The sequence below is a fragment of the Entelurus aequoreus genome, linkage group LG07 (assembly GCF_033978785.1).
Source record: "Entelurus aequoreus isolate RoL-2023_Sb linkage group LG07, RoL_Eaeq_v1.1, whole genome shotgun sequence".
NCBI classification, from domain to species: Eukaryota; Metazoa; Chordata; class Actinopteri; order Syngnathiformes; family Syngnathidae; genus Entelurus; species Entelurus aequoreus.
In genome coordinates this window covers 42,187,024-42,209,486 of record NC_084737.1, presented here as the reverse complement: position 1 = coordinate 42,209,486, position 22,463 = coordinate 42,187,024, and the positions used below count along the sequence as shown (strand labels likewise).

Sequence of the window (22,463 nt, the reverse complement as noted above, 5' to 3'; positions counted from 1 at the left end):
AGCTTTTTTTCTTCAAAAATATTACATTTTTTTAGATTACTAATTATGTGATAATCAGGCATAAAAAAAAAATCCTCATTACACAGTACAACCTCGATTTACAAACTTAATACATTCTTTAACCTGGTTCGCAAACCGAAAAGTTTGCATAGTGAAGCATAGTTCCCCATAAGAATCAATGTAGACATGAATAATTTGTTGTAACCTCAAAAATGTCCATATTTTAGTAAAAAAAAACTTTGAAGACATTATATTGTACATTTATACATATACAGTATATTGTATATTTAGATCCATCCATCCAACCATTTTCCGCCGCTTATCCGAGTACGGGACGCGGGGGCAGCAGTCTAAGCAGAGATGCCCAGACTTCCCTGTCCTGAGCCACCTCCTCTAGTTCTACAGGGGGGATACTGAGGCGTTCCCAGGCCAGCTATGAAACATAGTCCCTCCAACGTGTCCTAGGTCTGCCCTAAGGTCTCCTCCCGGCTGGACATGCCCGCAACACCTCACCAGGGAGGCGTCCAGGAGGCATCTGTAGTAGATGCTCGAGCCATCTCAGCTGGCTCCTCTCGATGTGAAGGAGCAGGAAATTAATTTATGCCGCTTGAATTTGCGACCTTGTCCTTTCGGTCATTACCCAAAGCTAGTGACCATAGGTGAGGGTAGGAACGTAGACTGAACGGTAAATCGAGAGCTCCGCCTTCTGGCTCAGCTCCTTCTTCACCACAACAGACCAGTACAGCGCTGCACCAATCCGTATGTCAATCTCGCATTCCACTCTTCCCTCGCTCGTGAAAAAGACCCCTGAGATACTTGAACTTCTCCACTTGAGGCAGAACTTCACTCCCGACCCGAGGGGTGCAGTCCACCCTTTTCTGTCTACACACCGTGTCTGCTTGTAAGTACTTTGTGATTGTGCGCTGCCGAATACGCTCCTCGACTCGTAAACCATTAGTACTGCGATACTGTACTAGTACCGGTATACAGTACAACCCTATTATATATATATATATATATATATATATATATATATATATATATATATATATATATATATATATATATATATATATATATACACAGTCTGTTTCGCAGGGAAATATATATATATATATATACTGTATATATGCAGTATTTAGCAGCTTAGTCACCCCTACATATATATATATATATATATATATATATATATATATATATATATATATATATATATATATACATATATATATATATACCAGCTGTATAATCACTCGCCATACAGCAATAGATGACATCTGCCTATTACCTGACACCTGACATGTTAGCTACTTCTCTTTGTTTATAATGTCTATTTTCTATTTCCTGCTGGACCTACTCTCCATTTTATGCTGCTGCTGTCATATAGACTGTATATACTGTAATATTGTACATGGTCATTGGTTTATATTGTATATATGTTATAGACATAATATAATATATCTGTATATAAATTACTCTGTACACATATTATGTATGTATTCGTATATATGTTAGATTTTTTATAGCTATATTAGTCTATTTATACCTGCATTGTCCTTTCCATCATTGTAACTGAGCTACTGTGTTGAACAATTTCCCTTGTGGATCATTAAAGTTTGTCTAAGTCTAAGTCTAAGTCTATATATATATATATATATATATATATATATATATATATATATATATATATATATATATATATATATATATATATATATATATATATAATATATTTATATATGTACTGTATACATGTGTACAGAATGTAAACAGGATGTGACGTAGGGGGCACCGCCTCTTCAAAATTGCATCCCACGATGGCTTCAAGCGGCATGCAAAATGAATGAATGAATAAAGCGTTCGTACGCCGAGACATGGTTCACACACACAGATGTAATGGTTGGTATACCGTAAAGGTCGCAAACAGAGGCGCTCGTAAATAAATGTTCCACTGTACTTAACCACATAATAATATGGCTCACTGTAGTGAGCTGGAGTCGCACAGAAAATGGTCAGTGGCAAACTCACAATTGCTTGAAGGCAACACTCTTTTATTTGCTAATAGCAGCTTTGTAAGCACTCATCTACAGTATACAGCACAAAAGAACAGAGGGACACCGACTCGTACCATTATCACATTCATTGTCATAAGATATTTTGGGCGTCTCAATTTCTTACGTTTATTTACTATTTGCGGGTGGACTCATATCGTAACTTCCGCGAGTGGTGGGGATCTACTGAACTCTTTCCTGCACAAAATTAGGGGTAGTAGTGTAGCATAAATTGGATGGATAGATGGAGGAGATAAGGCTAAGACGCGTCCTTCAGCTTTGGCAGCATATTTGCAGTATTTAGCAGCTTAGTCACCCCTACAAATAAAGCACCATTGTTCTTGATAGTTTTCCTGAACTTTAGGTTAGCTTATTGCACATTGAATCAAACATTAGCAATAAGATAGTGTATTATTGTTCAAAAAGAAACTGGATATGTATATCCTGAATGATCTATGATTGTCCATCAATGAAAGTCTTGCTTTACATGCAAACCAACAAGAGCACGTAGTCTGTTGCTCCTCACGTGCACCTCTGTGCATCCCAATCCATTTGGTAAACCTACAGGGAGGGATCACTGTCTCCTGCAGCACACTAATGTGCACAAACCTCAAAAATGGAAAAAAGAAGCAATGAAACCCTGCAGGCACTGCTCTTCAGTACAGCATGCATAAATATTTTAGCTGCGTGCATTCACATCCAGTGTGATCACTCATTAAAACTTGAAGAAGCTCTTTGCGGCTGTGTAATATACATTGACTTGCAGCTGCACACAGTTAAAGTGTGGTCTGAGAAGTTCTCCTGATTTAAGGCTTATTTTCAAAGTTTTACTTCACCCTGGATGCTGATAAACACAGCTTCCTCCAGTTTGATTTCTCAAACACACTTCATATGGATTTTTTTTAAATACATTTACACGGAGCAGTAAACAGACTGTTATTATGGTGAGTCTTTACCAGCAATGCCGGGAGAATTGAATAACAGTGCGCTTGTTGACTCATCCTTTTGCAGCTAAGCAGCAATCATTTTAGCATATTTTGTATTGAAATACAAATGGGAATTATTCGCTTTAAGGAAACCCTTCAAAGATCCCCAGGCATCATATCTTTAATAAACACATTAATTATGCAAGAGTGTATCTCAGGATTCATTCACACAGTTTTGCACCAAAGTTCAGTCAAGCCTTTAAAAAAGAAGTAAACATTTGAATGTTAATATTTACCAGTTATACTATATCAGAGGTAACAGTGGGAAAAATTATTGCGATGTTTCATATCTTGATGTGTCAGGGTACTGTAATAATAGAGTAGTAAATATTGATTTTGTTGCTGTCCTATAAAAAATAATGGTGTATGTGCTGTTGCGCTATTTGTGATTTTGACCTTTTAATGTGAATGGTCCTATTTTACTCCATGTATTTCCAACACTGCTTACAGTATATAAATTAATAACAATATAGTATCAATTTGTTTTGGGTTATTTGCATCTTGCATTGATCAAAGACTCCTAACATGGTCAAGACAAAGGCCAATCATTTTAAATAATGACAAACTTAGATATTGAACGCAAAGTTTTGAAGTGGTAATTAGGGCTCAGACCAGACCAATCAAACCAAAACTGATACAGCTGTATTTTTAGTCCGAATGACGGCATTTGGTATAAATCGATATCTTAAAAAAAGGTGCAAAGTGCTTAAGATTGCCCAAGTGTTTTATGGCTAGATAACTAGTGTTGACAGTACTCAGATTATTTTTGTTGTAAGCAGTAACGAAATGTGTTGTTTATTCTTAAAAGTAATTAGTTAGCCTTTACTATGTCAAAGCAGTTTTCGTTCATTTTGTACATTAACGTAAGGTTTATAGCCGCACGCTTGTGCACGTGGATAGATGGAGCTTCTACATGCTAACTGCGGTGAAAGCCACTGGCTGTTAAGTTTAAAACTACTTTTCCGCCCGCCAGCCGCTATACTACTGTAGCTTAGTCCGCACAGGCTTTGGTTAGAGGCACATTCAAGCTGAAGAATAGTTAAACATTTGACATTGCTAGCTGCTGTGCTCAGTCACTAACATAAGTAAACAACATAAACAGATGAGATTAGGGATAAAGTTGCTACAAGGAGAAAAATAGGTTCTCAGGAAAATTGGTGCATGTTTAAATAAAGTTGTAGTCACTCACCAATAACCAAATGCAGTCGCTGACCAAAACATTGCATCACTCTGCAGTCAAGAAGTCGACACAGGGGTGACGTATTCTTTCAAAAAGTTTGTTTTGATGTGTCGTTGTGTGTCAGAGAAGCCTACGTAAACACGCAAGGGGCGGGGTTGAGCCAAAGGGTATGTCCTGTGTTTCGCCTCTCAGTCGCAGAGAAGAGCAAACAGCCGTAACGAAGGCACATCAAATATATACCGCTTTCTCAATTATACCGGTATTACATACAATACCGGTATACCGCCCAGCCCTACTGGCTATAAAGGTTTATAGTCTCTGAAGTAAATATGATTAATGCAGGCAGTTCTAATTCAGGTGGCTAAAATTACAATACATGGGTTACGGTGCGATTCAAAAACAATTAATTCACAGAACAGAACAATTCAATGCAATTTGATTTAGTGTAAGATCGATTTACTAAGATGAGCTGTTGGTACACTTTGACAGCCAACTTAGACCCGGAAATGGCAAAAAAAAGACCCCAAAAAACACTCTGTCAACCCCTCTTTTCTCAGTCATTCTTCATCTAAACGGGAATATATCAACATCCTGACAGTCGGCAACCCAGTGAGAGCAGACATTGTACAGTAATTGGTGTTAAATTACATTTGTTCACTCTCATGAAGTCTGCAGTGAGGAGTAATCAGTGATGTTGTGGAAGGGAAAAGTGACTGTTGTGATGCATTTATGAAATTAATGTGGAACAATATGATTATAATGAGCAACATATGTAAATATTACACATTATTATGTGCCTGTTATTACATCACATATACTGTATACTTACAGCCTGATGGTAGTGTTTGGGTGTATTTTTAAGTGCTTTATAGGCAGACTAGAGCGACTCCTGTATGCTCCATAGCAAGCGGATTTTTGGGCACATTTATTTACTAGTGAGAGTGCATAAAAACATCCACTTCTTTTTTTGCTATTACAGCCATGTTGCAACTTTTAATGCATATTATTTGTGTAATAGTTGTGATTTGTTGTATTTTGAGCAACTCGAACCCAGAATGGCAAGTGAGCTATAATTAGACTATTCACACAAGACTGTATAGAAGACTTTGTTATTGTTGCAGCATCTTTGCAGCGTGATGTACAAGACCTTGAGACGTTGTTTGTGGCTGCCCTATTTGAATGCCAAAGGCATGAGTAGGATTCTCACTTCACCACTTCAAGGAGAACCATCTCGTGGACTAATGCAATATGGCTACCCTATTCCTCGAGCCAAGTGTAGAGTGATGGTCAGCTTGTATCGATCTCTTGTTTGTTTTTTTCTATTCTCTTCTTTCTATCCTCTGCCTGGTTGAGACACTGTTCCACTGCGGACCTTATGTTTGGCTCCAGGTGAATCTGACAGAGATAAATCTTGTTTGTCTGTTTCACTGCCTGTCTGGACATTTGAAGAAAACCTCCCACAAAATAGCGCAGTGGAATTGATTGTAGCAAGTTGCCAATATTCCCTTGGAGAGTAGTGTTAGTTAGCAGCCATAGCGATGTGGGGAGGAAGCCTGATGCTTCTGAAAATGGTGTAAAATAGAGCATGATATTTTCTGCGTGCCCTAATGCCATTGCCAAGCCTCAGACTGGCAGAGTAACAGCATGCAGGAAATAGAAGGATGCGAAAAACACGGATGCCATCCGCACGTCACCTCATTTTGATGTGCTCCCATTTATTCAGGATCAAAGACTGAAGGAGAAAAAAAATAGCCTTCTTTCACTGTCAAGGTGATAAATGGAATTTTCAGCATTTAGTCTCCCGCTGAGGTTTGGCTTTGCATGGTGTTGAGTAGACAAGTGGGAGGTCAAATCCATTGAGAGCCTTCAATTTTGAGAAAGCAAAATGGTGAAACTTGATTCATTGGCACAGAGTGCATTTTCATACACTATATTGCCAAAAGTATTCGGCCACCCATCCAAATGATAAGAATCAGGTGTCCTAATCACTTGGCCCGGTGTATAAAATCAAGCACTCAGGCATGAGGACTGTTTCTACAAACAATTGTGAAAGAATGGGCCGCTCTCACTGATTTCCAGCGTGGAGCTGTCATAGGATGCCACCTGTGCAACAAATCCAGTGGTGAAATTTCCTTGCTCCTAAATATTCCAAAGTCAACTTTATTATAAGAAAAGTGAAGAGTTTGGGAACAACAGCAAGTCAGCCACCAAGTGGTAGGCCATGTAAACTGACAGAGAGGGGTCAGCGGATGCTGAAGCCCATAGTGCAAAGACTTTCTGCACAGTCAGTTGCTACAGAGCTCCTAACTTCATGTGACCTTCCAATTAACCCACATACAGTACGCAGAGAGCTTAATGGAATGGGTTTCCATGGCCGAGCAGCTGTATCTAAGCCATGCATCACCAAGTCCAATGCCAAGCGTCGGATGCAGTGGTGTAAAGCACGTCGCCACTGGACTCTAGATGGAGATGCCTTCTCTTGACTGATGAATCACACTTTTCCATCTGGCAATCTGATGGACCAGTCTGGATTTGGAGGTTGCCAGGAGAACACTACATTTCGGACTGCATTGTGCCGAGTGTGACATTTGGTGGAGGAGGAATTATGGCGTGGGGTTTGTTTTTCAGGATTTGGGCTTGGCCCCTTAGTTACAGTGAAAGGAACGTTGAATGCTCCAGGGTACCAAGACATTTTGGACGATTCCATGGGATGGCACTTCAAGTTCATAAGTGAGTAAAGGCAGGTGGCCAAATACTTTTGGCAATATAGTGTATCTAAGAGGAAAGGAGGGTGAGGGTGAATAATTGAACCGGTTTAATGCACTGCATGACCTATGGCCCCGTTGACAGATTAAGAAGGAACGTCCAAGCGTTTAGCCATCATGATCATTAAACTGGCTTCTGTGTATTAATCACAAAGGGAGCAGGGGGAATGCCACCTCAATACACACAGTGTTGACACCAGGCTGTTTGATGGTCACCCGTACGTGATTAGGTGCAGTTAAAATAGCCCTCTTAATTTCAGCTCAACACGGTGCTTTGCAATTGATCAACTACATATGTATTGTGATATCATAGCAGTGAGACAATGTGACTTAACAACCAATTCAATAAAGTCCTGTGTGCTGAAGTTATGTGTAGACAAAAAACACAAACATCATCAAATCACATTGCTTGTAATACATCTTAAGTGGAACCTGTAAAGTCAAACACAATGTGTTGGCCAGCATCTGATTTTAAAACTAATTATTTTATAAGGAATACCGGAAATATTAATAACACACTGTAGAGCCATCTTTAAAGTTTTACGACTTCAACTGTCGTTTGTTACTAACATTAATCCTGTTACCTGTCACACATCTGTAAAAGTATGTTAAGCCATATTACTATTAATACATTAAAGCAATTAATCACCCACATATTCACTTTACATATGATAATGACGGTACAATGCATTTTGTCGCAAAGTGCACCAGAGATGCACCTCACACATTAAACTTAATAACTAGTGTAAAAAAAATGTTTCTCACATTCTGCTTCTCTTAACAACACTTTTTGAGGATGGGACTTATTTTAGAATATGTGTTATAAGAAGAAAATAATGATTCAAATAAACAAACACATGATTAAAACTAATTTCTGAACTGAGCTGTTGTGTGATATCTTCCACATCCACTTCTGGCTAATACTGAGTTTTGAGACTTAAAGGGCATATTTTCCCAATTTCAATTATATTCGGATTTGTTTAATGTCCAAGCAGGTAAGTCAATTGCTTGTCGGGGTTTTCCCCAGGTACTCCAAAAAAATATATGTGTTAGGCAAATTCAACTCTAAAGTGTCCATAGGTGCACTGTAAAAAATGACAGTGACAAGCAGTTGTTAAATAGCAACGGTAAAACACCTTAAAATTCAAAATAGTAAATAAATGCAGTGGATTCCTGCAAACCAAAAAAACAGTAGATAACCTAAATGACTATGGTTATAATACCTAGAAAACATGGGACTTTACTGTGAAAATAAAGACAAATTGTACAATGTATTTGCAAATACTCTAATATCACAAGCATGCAAATACTCTAAAATGTATGGTATTATTCTGTCTAAACTAAAGATTTTCATATTTTACATTTAAATTCACAGTATACCTTTCATTGTTTTAGGGGTTTGAGTTAAAGCATTAGCCTAGTTAACTTGTGGCTAACAACACCGTTTCCTGTATTTTTGTGGCAAGTCGTTTTAGAGATTGAGGGGTTATGTCTAAATAAACCACGCTGTGTGTTTAAGTGTGTTAGAACTGGCTGCAAGCAGCTATTGAAAAGATACGGAGCATTTAAGGCTCATTTTTAATAGCTCACTTGAAGGAACATGTTGCGGAAGGTCATGTTATGAGTTGTCCAGTGAAAAGTTGTACAAATACTTTCAAGTTAAAATCCTCATGTACTGCTCCCATATCTCGGAAACACAGGCAGACGCTAGATAAAGTGGAGCAATGGTTAGTGCTCGTGCCTCACAGTGAGAAGGTCCTGGGTTTGATTCTCAGGTTGGGTTTATTTCTGTGTGGAGTTTGCATGTTCTCCCTGTGACTGCGTGGGTTCTCTCTGGGTACTTTGGTTCCCCCGACCTCCAAAGACATGCACCTGGGGATAGGGCTGAGTGGCAATGCTAAAATTTGCCCTAATTTGGGTTAAGGTGAATTCAGGGCAACCGCAGCTGCAGGTATTTTACTGTAAATTTTGCAGATATTATTATGTTGTTTTTTTTGTATTTAATTTTTTTTACAGTGTGTGAATGTGAGTGTGTATGGTTGTTAGTTTGTCAATATGTCCTATGAATGACTGGTGACCAGTCCAGGGTGTACCCCACCTTTCACCCATAGTCAGGTGAGGTGGAATCCTGTTTACCTGTGGTTCTAATGAGAACCATGCAGTGGTTAAAAAAACTGTTGGAATTTAGAGGTTTCACAGTATTGGTACTAGGACTGTCAAAGTTCACGCATTAAGGCATGTGATTAATCACACACAATAACGTGCAATCAACTAAAACTTTATTGTGTGACATTTGACTATAAAATTGCATTTGTGTTCAAATATAGGGGTCTTTTTTAGGTTAATTTAAATAATGCAAACACATGGTTTAGGATTTAAAACATTCCAAAGTGTGATTAATTTGTTTACAATAAATTATTGTTTGACAGCACATTTTTTTCACAAGCTCTTCAGTTTATTGCCTGCATGACCCTTCTTACATTAAGTTCTAAGAATAACACAAATATTTATGTAGCCAGACAGTGCCCATTAACCAGCTTCTGTACAAACTGTAAATACAACTGATTATTGCATAGTTGCTCATCGTTATCCCTAGTCCGTGTCAACCAGTCAATGAATAGCAGTGGCTCAAGTGTAACGCGTTACTGCTGCTAGAACCCCAACAAACTGTGCTAGACAGTGAGATAGCGCGTGCCATGCCCGCTTTGCAATGGCAATGTGAAAAACCCACTGGGTCTCATTTGTCACACATTTTGCCTGTGATATTTTTCTTTTACCCCTCTGAGTGAAAATACTGTCACATTGAAAAAAAGTGCGGAAGAACGAGTAAGGCTAGTAAGGTTGACATTTTTCACATCACGCTCCCCAACTAAGACAGACAGCTCTCCTCTCCACCCTTCGGTCTGGGCCCAAGATTCTCCTTCTCTTTTCTTTTTGCGGTGACAGGCGGAGGCGGTCCGACACACACCCCGGTATTCTGCAAGTACAGATACGGCACTCAAATTTTCATCAGGCCTGCCTTTCTGACTACTTGACTGACTGACTGACAGATGAGGTGTTCCAAAGCCATTCAATAATTCAGACACCATCTTGCTACAGCTGGTCAGCAACAGCCAGCTCTGAAGACGAAATCGTCTCCCAATGCTTCTAATCTTCATCAGCCCTTCCTGTGGTCTTTCTCTCATGCTCTCTCTGCATTATTGACTAACATGAGACCCTAATATATTGTGGTTCAAGGCTGTTATAGCACCATTACTCTTCATCACATGCCTTTAGGGTGTTTGTCATTATGCTTTTTCATGAGGCCCAAACTCTTAGAATATTATCTTTTTTTTAGCCTGTGGAATGGATGGGTGAGATAACTACCTGCAGACTGATTGGCCCCTGCAAAAAAGGTGCTGCTAATGTGCTAGTATCAGATGTTAAGTGCGTTGGGTGTCATAATATAAGCTTTCAGGCTGTAATCTCTTTGCAGAAGCTGAGCTTTAGCGTCATCGCTAGGAGACCTACAACCCTGACTTGACTGCACAAATGGCACAGAGCTTGTTTCCGTTTAACAGATACCACAAACCTTTTAGCAGAAGCCAAACCCATTGGTGGGCACCTTATGTTGAGGTTTAGTCCACTTGGGGGGGGGGGATAACAGAAGTCATCCCACAGGTCTACAGGCACTTTGAGAATCGTTTTTCACATGCCTGCTGATTCTTAGAGAAAGAGAGTTGGCAAAGAGTTCAGCAATTGTCCTTCTTTAGCTTGACAAAAAATGCCACCATCCAAACCAAATTTGGAGATGCATTCTCTGCCAGCCAAAAAACTGTTTGCATCAAAGTAATGAGCCAGAGGAGACTGGCAATTAGGAGTTTACTTCCATTTATCTGTCTACTCAGAGATATGCAAACTGAGACGTCGTTGGATAGGCTATTAAAAATCTTGAGTGGGAGAAAAATGTAATTGGTTTGGGTAAAGCTTTGCTGTTGATTCAGGATGCAAGCTGCTGACCAAGAGGAGGCTTGCTGTTACAATCCCACAGGTGATAGCGTTATTTGTTTATTCAACCGGTTCTACTGTTTTAATATATGATATATCTCCTTTATCCCACAATCAGAAGTAAATTGGATTCATGCAGTTTGAAAAGTGTGGCTGCTATTTAGCTAAGCACATACGCAGTCAGGACCTTTGATCTTGTGTAAACTCATTAATGGTGACTAGGGATGTCCGATAATGGCTTTTTGCCGATGTACGATATTCCGATATTGTCCAACTCTTAATTACTGATACCGATATCAACCGATACCGATATATACAGTTGTGGAATTAACACATTATTATGCCTAATTTGGACAACCAGGCATAATGAAGATAAGGTACTTTTTAAAACAAATTATAAAATAAGATCAATAAATTAAAAACATTTTCTTGAATAAAAAAGAAAGTAAAACAAAATAAAAATAGTTACATAGAAAGTAGTAATTAAAAGCCTACTGAAACCCACTACTACCGACCACGCAGTCTGATAGTTTATATATCAATGATGAAATCTTAACATTGCAACACATGCCAATACGGCCGGGTTAACTTATAAAGTGCAATTTTAAATTCCCCGCTAAACTTCCAGTTGAAAACGTCTATGTATGATGACGTATGCGCGTGACGTCAATCGTTGAAACGGAAGTATTCGGACGCCATTGAATCCAATACAAAAAGCTCTCTTTTCATCTCAAAATTCCACAGTATTCTGGACATCTGTGTTGGTGAATCTTTTGCAATATGTTTAATGAACAATGAAGACTGCAAAGAAGAAAGTTGTAGGTGGGATCGGTGTATTAGCGGCTGACTACAGCAACACAACCAGGAGGACTTTGAGATGGATAGCAGACGCGCTAGCCGCGGACCTCACCTTGACTTCCTCCGTCTCCGGGCCGCCGACCGCATCGGTGATCGGGTGAAGTCCTTCGTCGCACCGTCGATCGCTGGAACGCAGGTGAGCACGGGTGTTGATGAGCAGATGAGGGCTGGCTGGCGTAGGTGGATAGCTAATGTTTTTAGCATAGCTCTGTGAGGTCCCGTTGCTAAGTTAGCTTCAATGGCGTCGTTAGCAACAGCATTGTTAACCTTTGCCAGGCTGGAAAGCATTGACCGTGTAGTTACATGTCCATGGTTTATTAGTATTGTTGTTTTTCTGTCTATCCTTCCAGTCAGGGGTTTATTTCTTTTGTTTCTATCTGCAGTTAAGCCCGATGCTATCACGTTAGCTCCGTAGCTAAAGTGTTTCGCCGATGTATTGTCATGGAGATAAAAGTCACTGTGAATGTCCATTTCGCGTTCTCGACTCTCATTTTCAAGAGGATATAGTATCCGAAGTGGTTTAAAACACAAATCTGTGATCCACAATAGAAAAAGGAGAGAGTGTGGAATCCAATGAGCCCTTGTACCTAAGTTACGGTAAGAGCGAAAAAAGATACGTCCTGCACTGCACTCTAGTCCTTCACTCTCACGTTCCTCATCCACAAATCTTTCATCCTCGCTCAAATTAATGGGGTAATCGTGGCTTTCTCTGTTTGGATCACTCTCGCTGCATTGAAAACAATGGGGAAATGTGAGGAGCCTTTCAACCTTTGACGTCACGCTACTTCCGGTACAGGCAAGGCTTTTTTTTATCAGCGACCAAAAGTTGCAAACTTTATCGTCGATGTTCTCTACTAAATCCTTTCAGCAAAAATATGGCACTATCGCAAATTGATCAAGTATGACACATAGAATGGATCTGCTATCCCCGTTTGAATAAAAAAAATTAATTTCAGAAGGCCTTTAATGAAAATGATTAAAATTAACTGTTAAAGGTTAGTACTATTAGTGGACCAGCAGCACGCACAATCATGTGTGCTTACGGACTGTATCTCTTGCAGACTGTATTGATATATATTAATATATAATGTAGGAACCAGAATATTAATAACAGAAAGAAACAACCCTTTTGTGTGAAAGAGTGTAAATGGGGGAGGGAGGTTTTTTTGGGGTTGGTGCACTAATTGTAAGTTTATCTTGTGTTTTTTATGTTGATTTAATTAAAAAAAACAAAAAACAAAAAAACGATACCGATAATAAAAAAAACAATACCGATAATTTCCGATATTACACTTTAAAGCATTTATTGGCCGATAATATCGGCAGGCCGAGATTATCGTACATCTCTAATGGTGACCTGTCTAAAAATGATTAATTGTCAGTAATGATATTCTCTTTGTGATTACTGTATGTAAACACTGATTAGATGAGAGTTCAATGTCAGATAAAGTCTTTAAATAAGGGCAATGACAAATCCATAACATAAAATCAATAACTTTATGTACCCGTTGAAGATTATTGAATTTGTTGTCACGGATTTTGTTTATCACTCTCTCACGCTAAGAAATAGATTCTGGTGTTCAGTCAGGTGCGGTATGTGATTTATGGCATGTTGCTCTGGTTTGTCGGTCATTGCCAAGATGTAAAAAAAGAACTTACTAGCGATTGATTAGGTAGACCTGCACTAGATATTAATAATAATGTTTTTATCAATATGTTTATTAGTGTTTTTTGGTGTAGCTTACTGTGGTTTTAAACTGCACTGCATTGCACTGATGTGTTTTATTTAGCTGCATTACATGTGAGGGGCAAACTAGTTGCAACGTCTTTCAGTATGATGGATTGGAGTTGTACATCAAGGTGATTTCCAACAATATTAATGTTACATGAAAACCTCCCTGAAAGTTTCAATAAGAATAGAGAGCATTTTATTGCAATTATACACATGTACAATGACGTTGAAGCAGCTCCTGTCTTCAACATTAAGACTCTGCTGTAAAAATGTGAGTCTCACAAGATTTTTGAACTTACGCACTTCCAGTTGAAAAGCCCAAATCATGAAAAAGAGAGGACCTATAATGGAACCTTGAAGACTAGTAGTACAACTAAGTTAAACACATGACTACTGCCTCCATGAAGTAAAACAGCTATAGCAACTACTTAGTTACATAAATCACATTACGAAAACATGTGTATGGGTAACTGCCAAAACGGAGATGACTTAAAGTGGTGCCTCACTTATGTATATCACACGTTTGGACCCCATGTTTGCTAGCAAGGTTAAATTGTCTAGGTTAAAGTCAAGGGCCTGCCAATGTGTTCACAGTGGTCCTAATGTTCTCAATAGAACAGGAGCAGTCCAGTGTTTTAGGAAAATGCTGAAAAAATGTTTGTCTGTGGAGAACTCTTGAGCTGGTATGATGTCATTCCCTTGCCAGATTTGGCACCGGGTCCGCCAGTTAAATAGACTTGCTCTAGATTATTTACAGCTACATAAATATAAAAATAAAAAAGTATAGTAATATAAAATGACTTTAAAAACAGTGCAAGAAGGAGAGCGCTATATACAAGTCTAAAAAAAAAGTAGTTGGGTTATTGCACATTGGTACGATGTTGCACAGATTAGATTTTGCCCAGCAATGAAAAATGATATTGCATAGTATACAGATAAACAGTAGGCTGCTAGTTGGCATTAGAGTTCACTCGATTGTAGTAAGTCAGTGTGTGCTGTAAGATTATCATTAAAAACCTATAAAGGCTTAGTTGGCCACATGCGTGGACATCACCTTTTAGCTCTTATTTCCAAAATTGTGTACACTACTGAATTGGGGTTGTATGTGCTTATGTGGACACTTATACTGCCATCTGGTGGTGTCAGAAGAGTATAACATACAATGGAATTTGGAAAAAAAAAAGTGTAAAAATAAGAATTAGCATGTCACTAAACATGAAGTACACGTTTGTTACTTATGGACTAAGTACATCATATAAAAAGATGATTCTTAGTTTGTATTCTAATTAGGGTCCAATAAGCCCAAATAGCAAAGAGAAATACAAAAAATATGTAAACAAACAGCTTGTGTCAAGACGTGGACTTTGGAATGTTTGTTTTCCCGAGATGCAAGTAAAGTTGGACTGGACATGGCGTGAAGGTAAGGACATTATTTAATAATAACTATAAAAAGGTACAAACAAAAAGCACGCACAAGGCGGAAGTACAAACTTGGCTAATGAAACAAAAACTAGCACAAAGGCAAAACTATGGACATGAACAAATAACACTTACTGTTCCTAGAACGAACAGCATGAAACTATGGCAGCATGACAATGGCATGAGCAGAGTGAACAGAAGTAATGTCGCCAGGCCGACCAACAGAAAAAGACAGGCTTAGATAACAGTGACATGATTGGTAACAGGTGTGTGAGTCCAAACGTGGAACAGGTGAAACTAATGGGTAACCATGGAAACAAAACAAGGGAGTGAAAAAACAGGAACTAAGTGACCAAAACCAAACAGGACATGACTAACACAAAACATGATCACACAGACATGACAGCTTGGGCCTTAAGAGGTTTTAATACTAAAAACACATATTCAGAACCTTTCTGTTGTTGTTTGTTTTTATTCTATTCTATAGGATATCGGGGTGGAATCTGCATCGCCCAGTCTTTGAAAATTCCTCACAACCCCAAGCTGGAGGATTACGACAAAGCCATTCAACAACTACTGGAAACCCAACACTCCAGGGCAGTCATCATCTTTGCCAATGAAGAAGACATACGGTGAGCAGCCTTGCACATGGTGGCGTCTTCCATGCCATTCAGGCATGCTGATGTGTTGCTATGTTACACTCTTTAATCTCTGAGTGGCAGCTCCTGTAGACAAGCCACAGGCAAAGATTTACCATGCATGCAGCAAGTCTGTTCCACACACATGCCTTCGACACCACAAACATAAGACGACGTACGCAGGGAATACAGATCGCAAGTAAATGACACAGGTATTGTGTCAATTACACCTCCCCTTGGGAAATATCTGCGCAAAGAAACACAGAATCGAATATCTGCTCTCTGTGATATCATAGTGGAGAACAAAAGTCAAATTTGACATTCAAAACATTGTCAGGTATTGACAAATTATTCGAGCAGTTATCATTATATCTACTGTTGTAAAGTTTGTTCTCCCTTTTTAGTAATCTATACAATGACATCAACTAAAAGTCTAGACAAGACAGTAGCATCATTTGGTATAAAAGTTTAGATTGCATTGTGCTTTCTCCCAATTCTGCAGGGGAGTTCTGAATGCCACTAAAAGGGCCAATCATGGGGGCCATTTCCTCTGGATTGGATCTGACAGCTGGGGGACCAAAAGCAGCCCCATCCACCAGCTCGAGGATGTAGCAGTGGGAGCGATCACCATACTGCCCAAGCGCTCCTCTATCAAAGGTACACACAAAGGCCGTCACAGTGCATCAATATTGTCGCTGTGTTTTGTTGAGACGAGGCCTTTTGCTGTTTCTATTTCTATTTAATTACATATAATGAATAACAATAGCTAATTGTATCCATGTGGAAGGATTAGAACAGATTTGAAATACTCACATCAAGTTTAGAATGATAAACTTGTTGATATTCTGACTCAAATAATTGTGTAAGGTTTGCACTAGTGCTGGGCGATATGGCCTTTTTTTAATATCTCAATATTTTTAGGCCATATCGCGATACACAATATATATCTCGATATTTTGCCTTAGCCTTGAATGAACACTTGATGCATATAATCACAGCAGTATGATGATTCTATGTGTCTACATTAAAACATTTTTGTTCATAGTGCATTAATATATGCTCATTTTAAACTTTCATGCAGAGAGGGAAATCACAACTAAGTCAATTGACCAACACTGTATTTATTAAACACTTAGTAAGCAGTGGCACAAACATTCATGTCATTTCCAAAACAGAAAGTGCAAAATTGTCAGTCATTTTAAAACAAGCTATTAGTGCACTTTTGTGCATGATGTCTCTAAGATGACAAATCAAAACAACACTAAATTAAAGTGCACTTTTTGTACAGAACACCACAACAATAGTTTAAAACAAATAAAGTGCACTTTTGTGCATAATGTCACACAAGATATTTCAATAAGTGTCAAATAAAAATTAGCTGCTTAATAGGAAATCAAATAGTGTATGTCCTTCGCTATGTGGTAGGTTCCTGCAGACTTTATCTCTTTTGTTGTTGACTATTTTTTTCATACGGTGTTGATGTGGAAGTGTTTGCCTCTGCATTTTGATGGTGTGGCACCGAACGGAGCTGTTGACATGCGGAGTAAGCACTCTTCATTCTCTAGCAGGTGACTTTTCAAATGATACTACATATTAGCAGTAATGCTACTTTTTGTAGCAATGCTTTTTACCCACACTTGACAAATTACGGTTGTCTGTTCGACATATTCCCACTTGAAGCCAAACCACCGCCAGACGATGGACCCCGTGCTGTTTTTCTTGGGAATTAATTCTTCCTTCATTTCTTACCAAATTCGCACCTTCTTTCTCTCGTATTGCCACTCGCACCACAGCTAACTTTAGTCATGCTGCTACCTCTCTGCTGCGCGAGGGCGTATACGTATGTGACGTAGGACGTGACAGTATGTGACGTAAGATGGTGCGCTCGCTGTCTGTGAGAAGGACAGAAAAGAAAGAGTGGGAAGAGCCTGTAGTGTAATGTCCGCAGCTAAAAGCCACTGCGTGAGAACGTATACTCGAATATCACGATATAGTCATTTTCTATATCACAGACAAACCCGCGATATATCGCATATATCGATATATCGCCCAGCCCTAGTTTGCACCATCCTCAGAATCTACATCCTTGTGTCTGCTTGTCATCTTTTGACAAATATTAAACACTCACACACATCCTAGAGTTTTAAATGCAAATTACTGCACTGTATTTAATGATGAAAACATTTATGTTAATTTTACTTTCACTTTTTATGAAAAATATGCGCTAACCCTGCATTTTTTTGTAACAGTTCACAACATTTTTACCACACTGCAAACTGTGATCAATACTAGACTGTTGATCACAGTTACAACTCGCTGGAAACCGCTATGTTCGGGACTGTTGTGCTATGATTATCACCGAAACCTGGCTTCACCCGGAAATACCCGATGCTAGCATGCAGCTAGCCGGCTGCACTCTGCTCCGCCGGGACAGAACTAAGGACTCCGGTAAGAGCAGAGGAGGGGGGCTCTGTATTTACGTGCATGAGAACTGGTGCAACAACGGGACAATCATTGAACAGCACTGTTGCCCGGACGTGGAGTACATGTCTGTTAGATGTCGGCCTTTTTTTCTCCCGAGAGAGCTGTCTGTTGTTATCATCACGGCTGTGTATATTCCACCGGACGCCGAAGTAAACACAGCGCTCTCTCTTCTGCTGAACACCGTCAACGAACAGCAGCGGGCCCACCCCGATGGTGTTCACATCATAGCAGGGGATTTTAATAAGGCCAATCTAAAGACTGTACTCCCTAAGTTCTACCAGCACGTGAAGTGTTCTACAAGGGGCAAGAACACCCTTGACCACGTGTATACCAACGTGAAGCACGCGTACAGAGCTACACCCCTCCCCCAGCTTGGACAGTCAGACCATCTTTCCCTCCTGCTCTCTCCTACCTACACCCCCATCAGACGCCAAGCCAGGCCCATCACAAAGACTGTTATGACCTGGCCTGATGATGCACTCCCCAAACTTCAGGACTGCTTCCAACACACAAATTGGGACCTCTTCCAACAACAGGAGCTGGAGACAGCCACAGGAACAGTGCTGGACTACATACAGTTCTGCATCGGGAATGTGACTGTGGAAAAAACCATCCGGGTTTACCCCAACAAGAAACCCTGGATGACCAGCCAGGTCCGCACACTCCTCAGGGCCCGCGACGCAGCCTTCAGGTCAGGGGACAGGGCACTGTACAGTGCTGCTAGAGCCGACCTGAAGAGAGGGATTAAAAAAGCAAAGGTGGACCACAGGAGGTGCATAGAGTCCCATCTGTCCAGCAATAACTCACGGGAGGTGTGGCGGGGAATTCATGACATCACAAACTACAGAGGCTGCAATGTGACAACTGCGGATCAGAGTGTGACACTGGCAGAGGAGCTTAACTGTTTCTTTGCCCGTTTCGATACCCCCCAGCGACACTCATCTGCTCCAGCCCTGCCCCCGCCCCCACCGGGCTCCGGCACCACTCCACTCACTGTACAGGAGCACAGTGTCAGACGAGTGCTCAGGAAGGCTGCCGGACCAGACGGAGTACCTGGAAAGGTGCTCAGGGCGTGCGCCCACCAGCTCGCTCCCCCCCTCACCAGGAACTTCAACCTCTCCCTGGCTCAGGCAGTCATCCCATCCTGCCTGAAGTCATCTACAATAATCCCGGTGCCGAAGAAGTCTCCCATCACCAGCCTGAATGATTACCGACCAGTGGCCCTCACTCCGGTAATCATGAAGTGCTTCGAGAGACTGGTTCTCCAGCACAAAAAGGACCATATCCCTCCTGACTTTGACCCCCACCAGTTCGCATACCGGGCGAACAGATCCACAGAGGACGCCATCGCTGTTGCTCTCCACTCTGCTCTGAACCACCTGGAGCAGCAGCAGAGCTACGTCCGGATGCTCTCTGTGGATTATAGTTCTGCCTTCAATACAATAATCCCTGACAGAATCTGCAATAAACTGGACACTCTTGGCCTCCCCCCTCTCACGAACGCCTGGATAAGGGACCTTCTAACGGACCGACCCCAGAATGTGAGACTTGGCCCCCACCTCTCATCCACCCGCACGCTGAGCATCGGCTCCCCACAGGGCTGTGTGCTGAGCCCCCTCCTCTACTGCCTCTACACCAATGACTGCAGTCCAGCCCACAGTGACAACCTTATCGTCAAGTTTGCTGACGATACCACAGTGGTCGGGCTCATCTCCAGGGGTGACGAGGCTGCCTACAGGGAGGAGGTCCTGAAGCTGACGGCCTGGTCTTCGGAGAACAACCTCGCTCTCAACACCAGCAAGACCAGAGAGATCACCGTCGACTTCAGGAGGAACAGCACCGACCCTGCCCCCCTCTACATCAACGGCGAGCGTGTGGAGGGGGTCCACTCCTTCAGGTACCTTGGAGTCCACATCTCCAACGACTTTTCCTAGACAGTCAACACCACAGCAATCATCAAGAAGGCTCAGCAGCGGCTACACTTCCTGAGAGTCCTCGGGAAGTACAACCTGAAGCCTGACCTGCTGCTGACCTTCTACCGCTCGTCCATCGAGAGGCTGCTGACCTACTGTATTACAGTATGGTATGGCAGCTGCACTGCAGCAGACAGGGAGAGGCTGCAAAGAGTGGTCAAGACGGCTCAAAAGATCATCGGCCGCCCTCTCCCCTCTCTGATGGACATCTACACCTCCCGCTGCCTCAACAGAGCCAGAGCCATCATCAAGGACAGCACCCACCCTGGCTCTGACCTGTTCCACCTGCTGCCCTCTGGGAAGCGCTACAGGTGCATTAAAACCAGGACGAACAGGCTAAAAAACAGCTTCTGCCCCAGGGCCATAACCACCCTGAACAGACTTCCCCATTGACCCTCATAACTGCCTTCTCTTCAGTGCAATAACCCATTCCACCAACCACCCTGTTTCATGTAGATATTCATGTACATATTCATTTCACCCTCTGTATAGAGTGTACACTTGTTTTATCGCACTGTATGGAATGGCCTCAATCTCGTTACCCTGCGTAATGACAATAAAGCTGATTCTGATTCTGATTATTGTTTTAGCTATAGTTAGTAGTAAGGCCACAGCACAAAGTCATACTTATAGATGTTTTAAATATTGTTGTTACCTCATTCAGATATATGACAGAATATAAATACTTACCGGTAATTTGTAAAGACATTTTTTATTTTTTTAAATTACAACACTTAGACTCATTAGATGCCACAAGTGTACATAATGCTGTGGCCTGTTTGCACACACTTTTCATGTTGCAACATGAAATGTATTGTTAAAGATCTTGCCTTTTTGGCACTGATACTTTAAATTAAATGTAATACTTTACTTGTTGAATGATTTCACCGGCTGTTAAACACTTTACAAAGCAATAATGTAACTACAACGTACATGTGATTGGTACTGGACACACATTATGGGGTTTAAGTAGCTAATTACCGTAATTTCCGGACTATAAGCCGCTACTTTTTCCCCTCGTTTTGGTCCCTGCGGCTTTTACGACGGTGCTGCTTTTTTACGGCTTTTTTTACGGCTTACGGTAACCAGGGGCGCGCACTACAGAGGATGCGCGAGACCGAGGCAGACATCTGGCGCCAGGTAACGAGAGCAAAACAAAGCGTAGGAGAGCGTCAGCGACACTTTGCGCGAAGGAAGTGTTCATGCAAACACCCTCAATATGGAAAACAAACGGAGAAGTGCATATGATGCTGCTTTTAAGTTAAAGGCAATCGATCTGGCTGTCAAAGAAGGAAATAGAGCTGCTGCACGTACCCTTGACATCAATGAATCAATGGTGAGACGTTGGAGACGCACAGGGGCGCCGAAAAAAAAAAAAGGGGGGGGGGGGGTAAAGGAGACGGATTCTAGGGGCCCATGATGGAGGGGGGCCCAGAGAGGCCCCTAATGATGATGAAATTATAATACAGAAAAAATAATGACACTAAGTTATTAACTAACATATAATCACACATGTTTTATTTTCCATGTCCTGGTAACAATACTTGTATTTGTTTTGGAAGCATCAACACCTCCCCCCCTCTATTTACGTAAAATGGTTCAGTCCGACTAGATCAGCTGCAGGTAGAGCACCCGATTTGTCACAGACAGCACCACAGCGGGCAAAGCGGAGGAGACAGCAGTATGCCTCAAAAATCAGGCAGCCAAAAAAGAAAGGAAAAGAAAAGAAGAGAGGAGAAGGAGTTGAAGGGTCGACAATATGTCACCCAATATTTCCAAAAAAAAGGTGGGTTTGTTAGTTGTGGTGGAAAGTTATGCATATTAACTTTGTCCCTGTCTGTGGTAGTAATAAGCTAGCTCACTTTTCTCACCATGTTAGCTCAAGAAAACTCTGGATTTTTACATTTTACTGCTATATTAGTTAAATAATCAATCCAGTCAAACATTTATCAAGCTGTTCTTATTCAATAATAGTTGATCTCCCCTCTGAAAATGAATTCCATTGTATTCAGAGTGCTCAGTTCTTCCCCTACTGTATATGTCAACTGTGATGCTGTTCTTCTTTCAAAAATATGGTAATGGTAGTCAAAAATACCATTAAAATGCATAATTGTATGTAAAATAGCATAAACAAATGTTGCCGCTGTGTTGGGGGCCCTGTAAATATTATTTTCATGGGGCCCAAAATCCCTAGCGGCGCCCCTGCAGCAGCATGAAGAACTGATTCAATGCAAAAAGACAAAAAAATCCTTCAGAGGTAATAAAAGCAGATGGCCGGAGCCGTTGATTCCACTGACGAAGAGGGAGGTTTTGAGAGTGAGAACAAAGGAGAGAGTGGCTGACGACGGCATTTTGGACCTGTTCTTCTCCGACATCGACAAAGAGGATTT

The 22,463-nt window shown here is 40.9% G+C and overlaps 1 protein-coding gene across 2 annotated transcripts in view; it reads left to right on the top strand.

Moving 5' to 3' along the window:
- Positions 1 to 22,463, top strand: part of LOC133653889 (metabotropic glutamate receptor 7-like) — a 280,613-nt gene that overhangs the window by 149,718 nt on the left and 108,432 nt on the right. For both annotated transcript variants that reach the window (XM_062053704.1, XM_062053705.1), the window contains exons 3-4: positions 15,466 to 15,610; positions 16,119 to 16,273. In XM_062053704.1, coding sequence (XP_061909688.1) covers positions 15,466 to 15,610; positions 16,119 to 16,273 — 300 coding nt within the window. The remainder of the gene's footprint in view (positions 1 to 15,465; positions 15,611 to 16,118; positions 16,274 to 22,463) is intronic.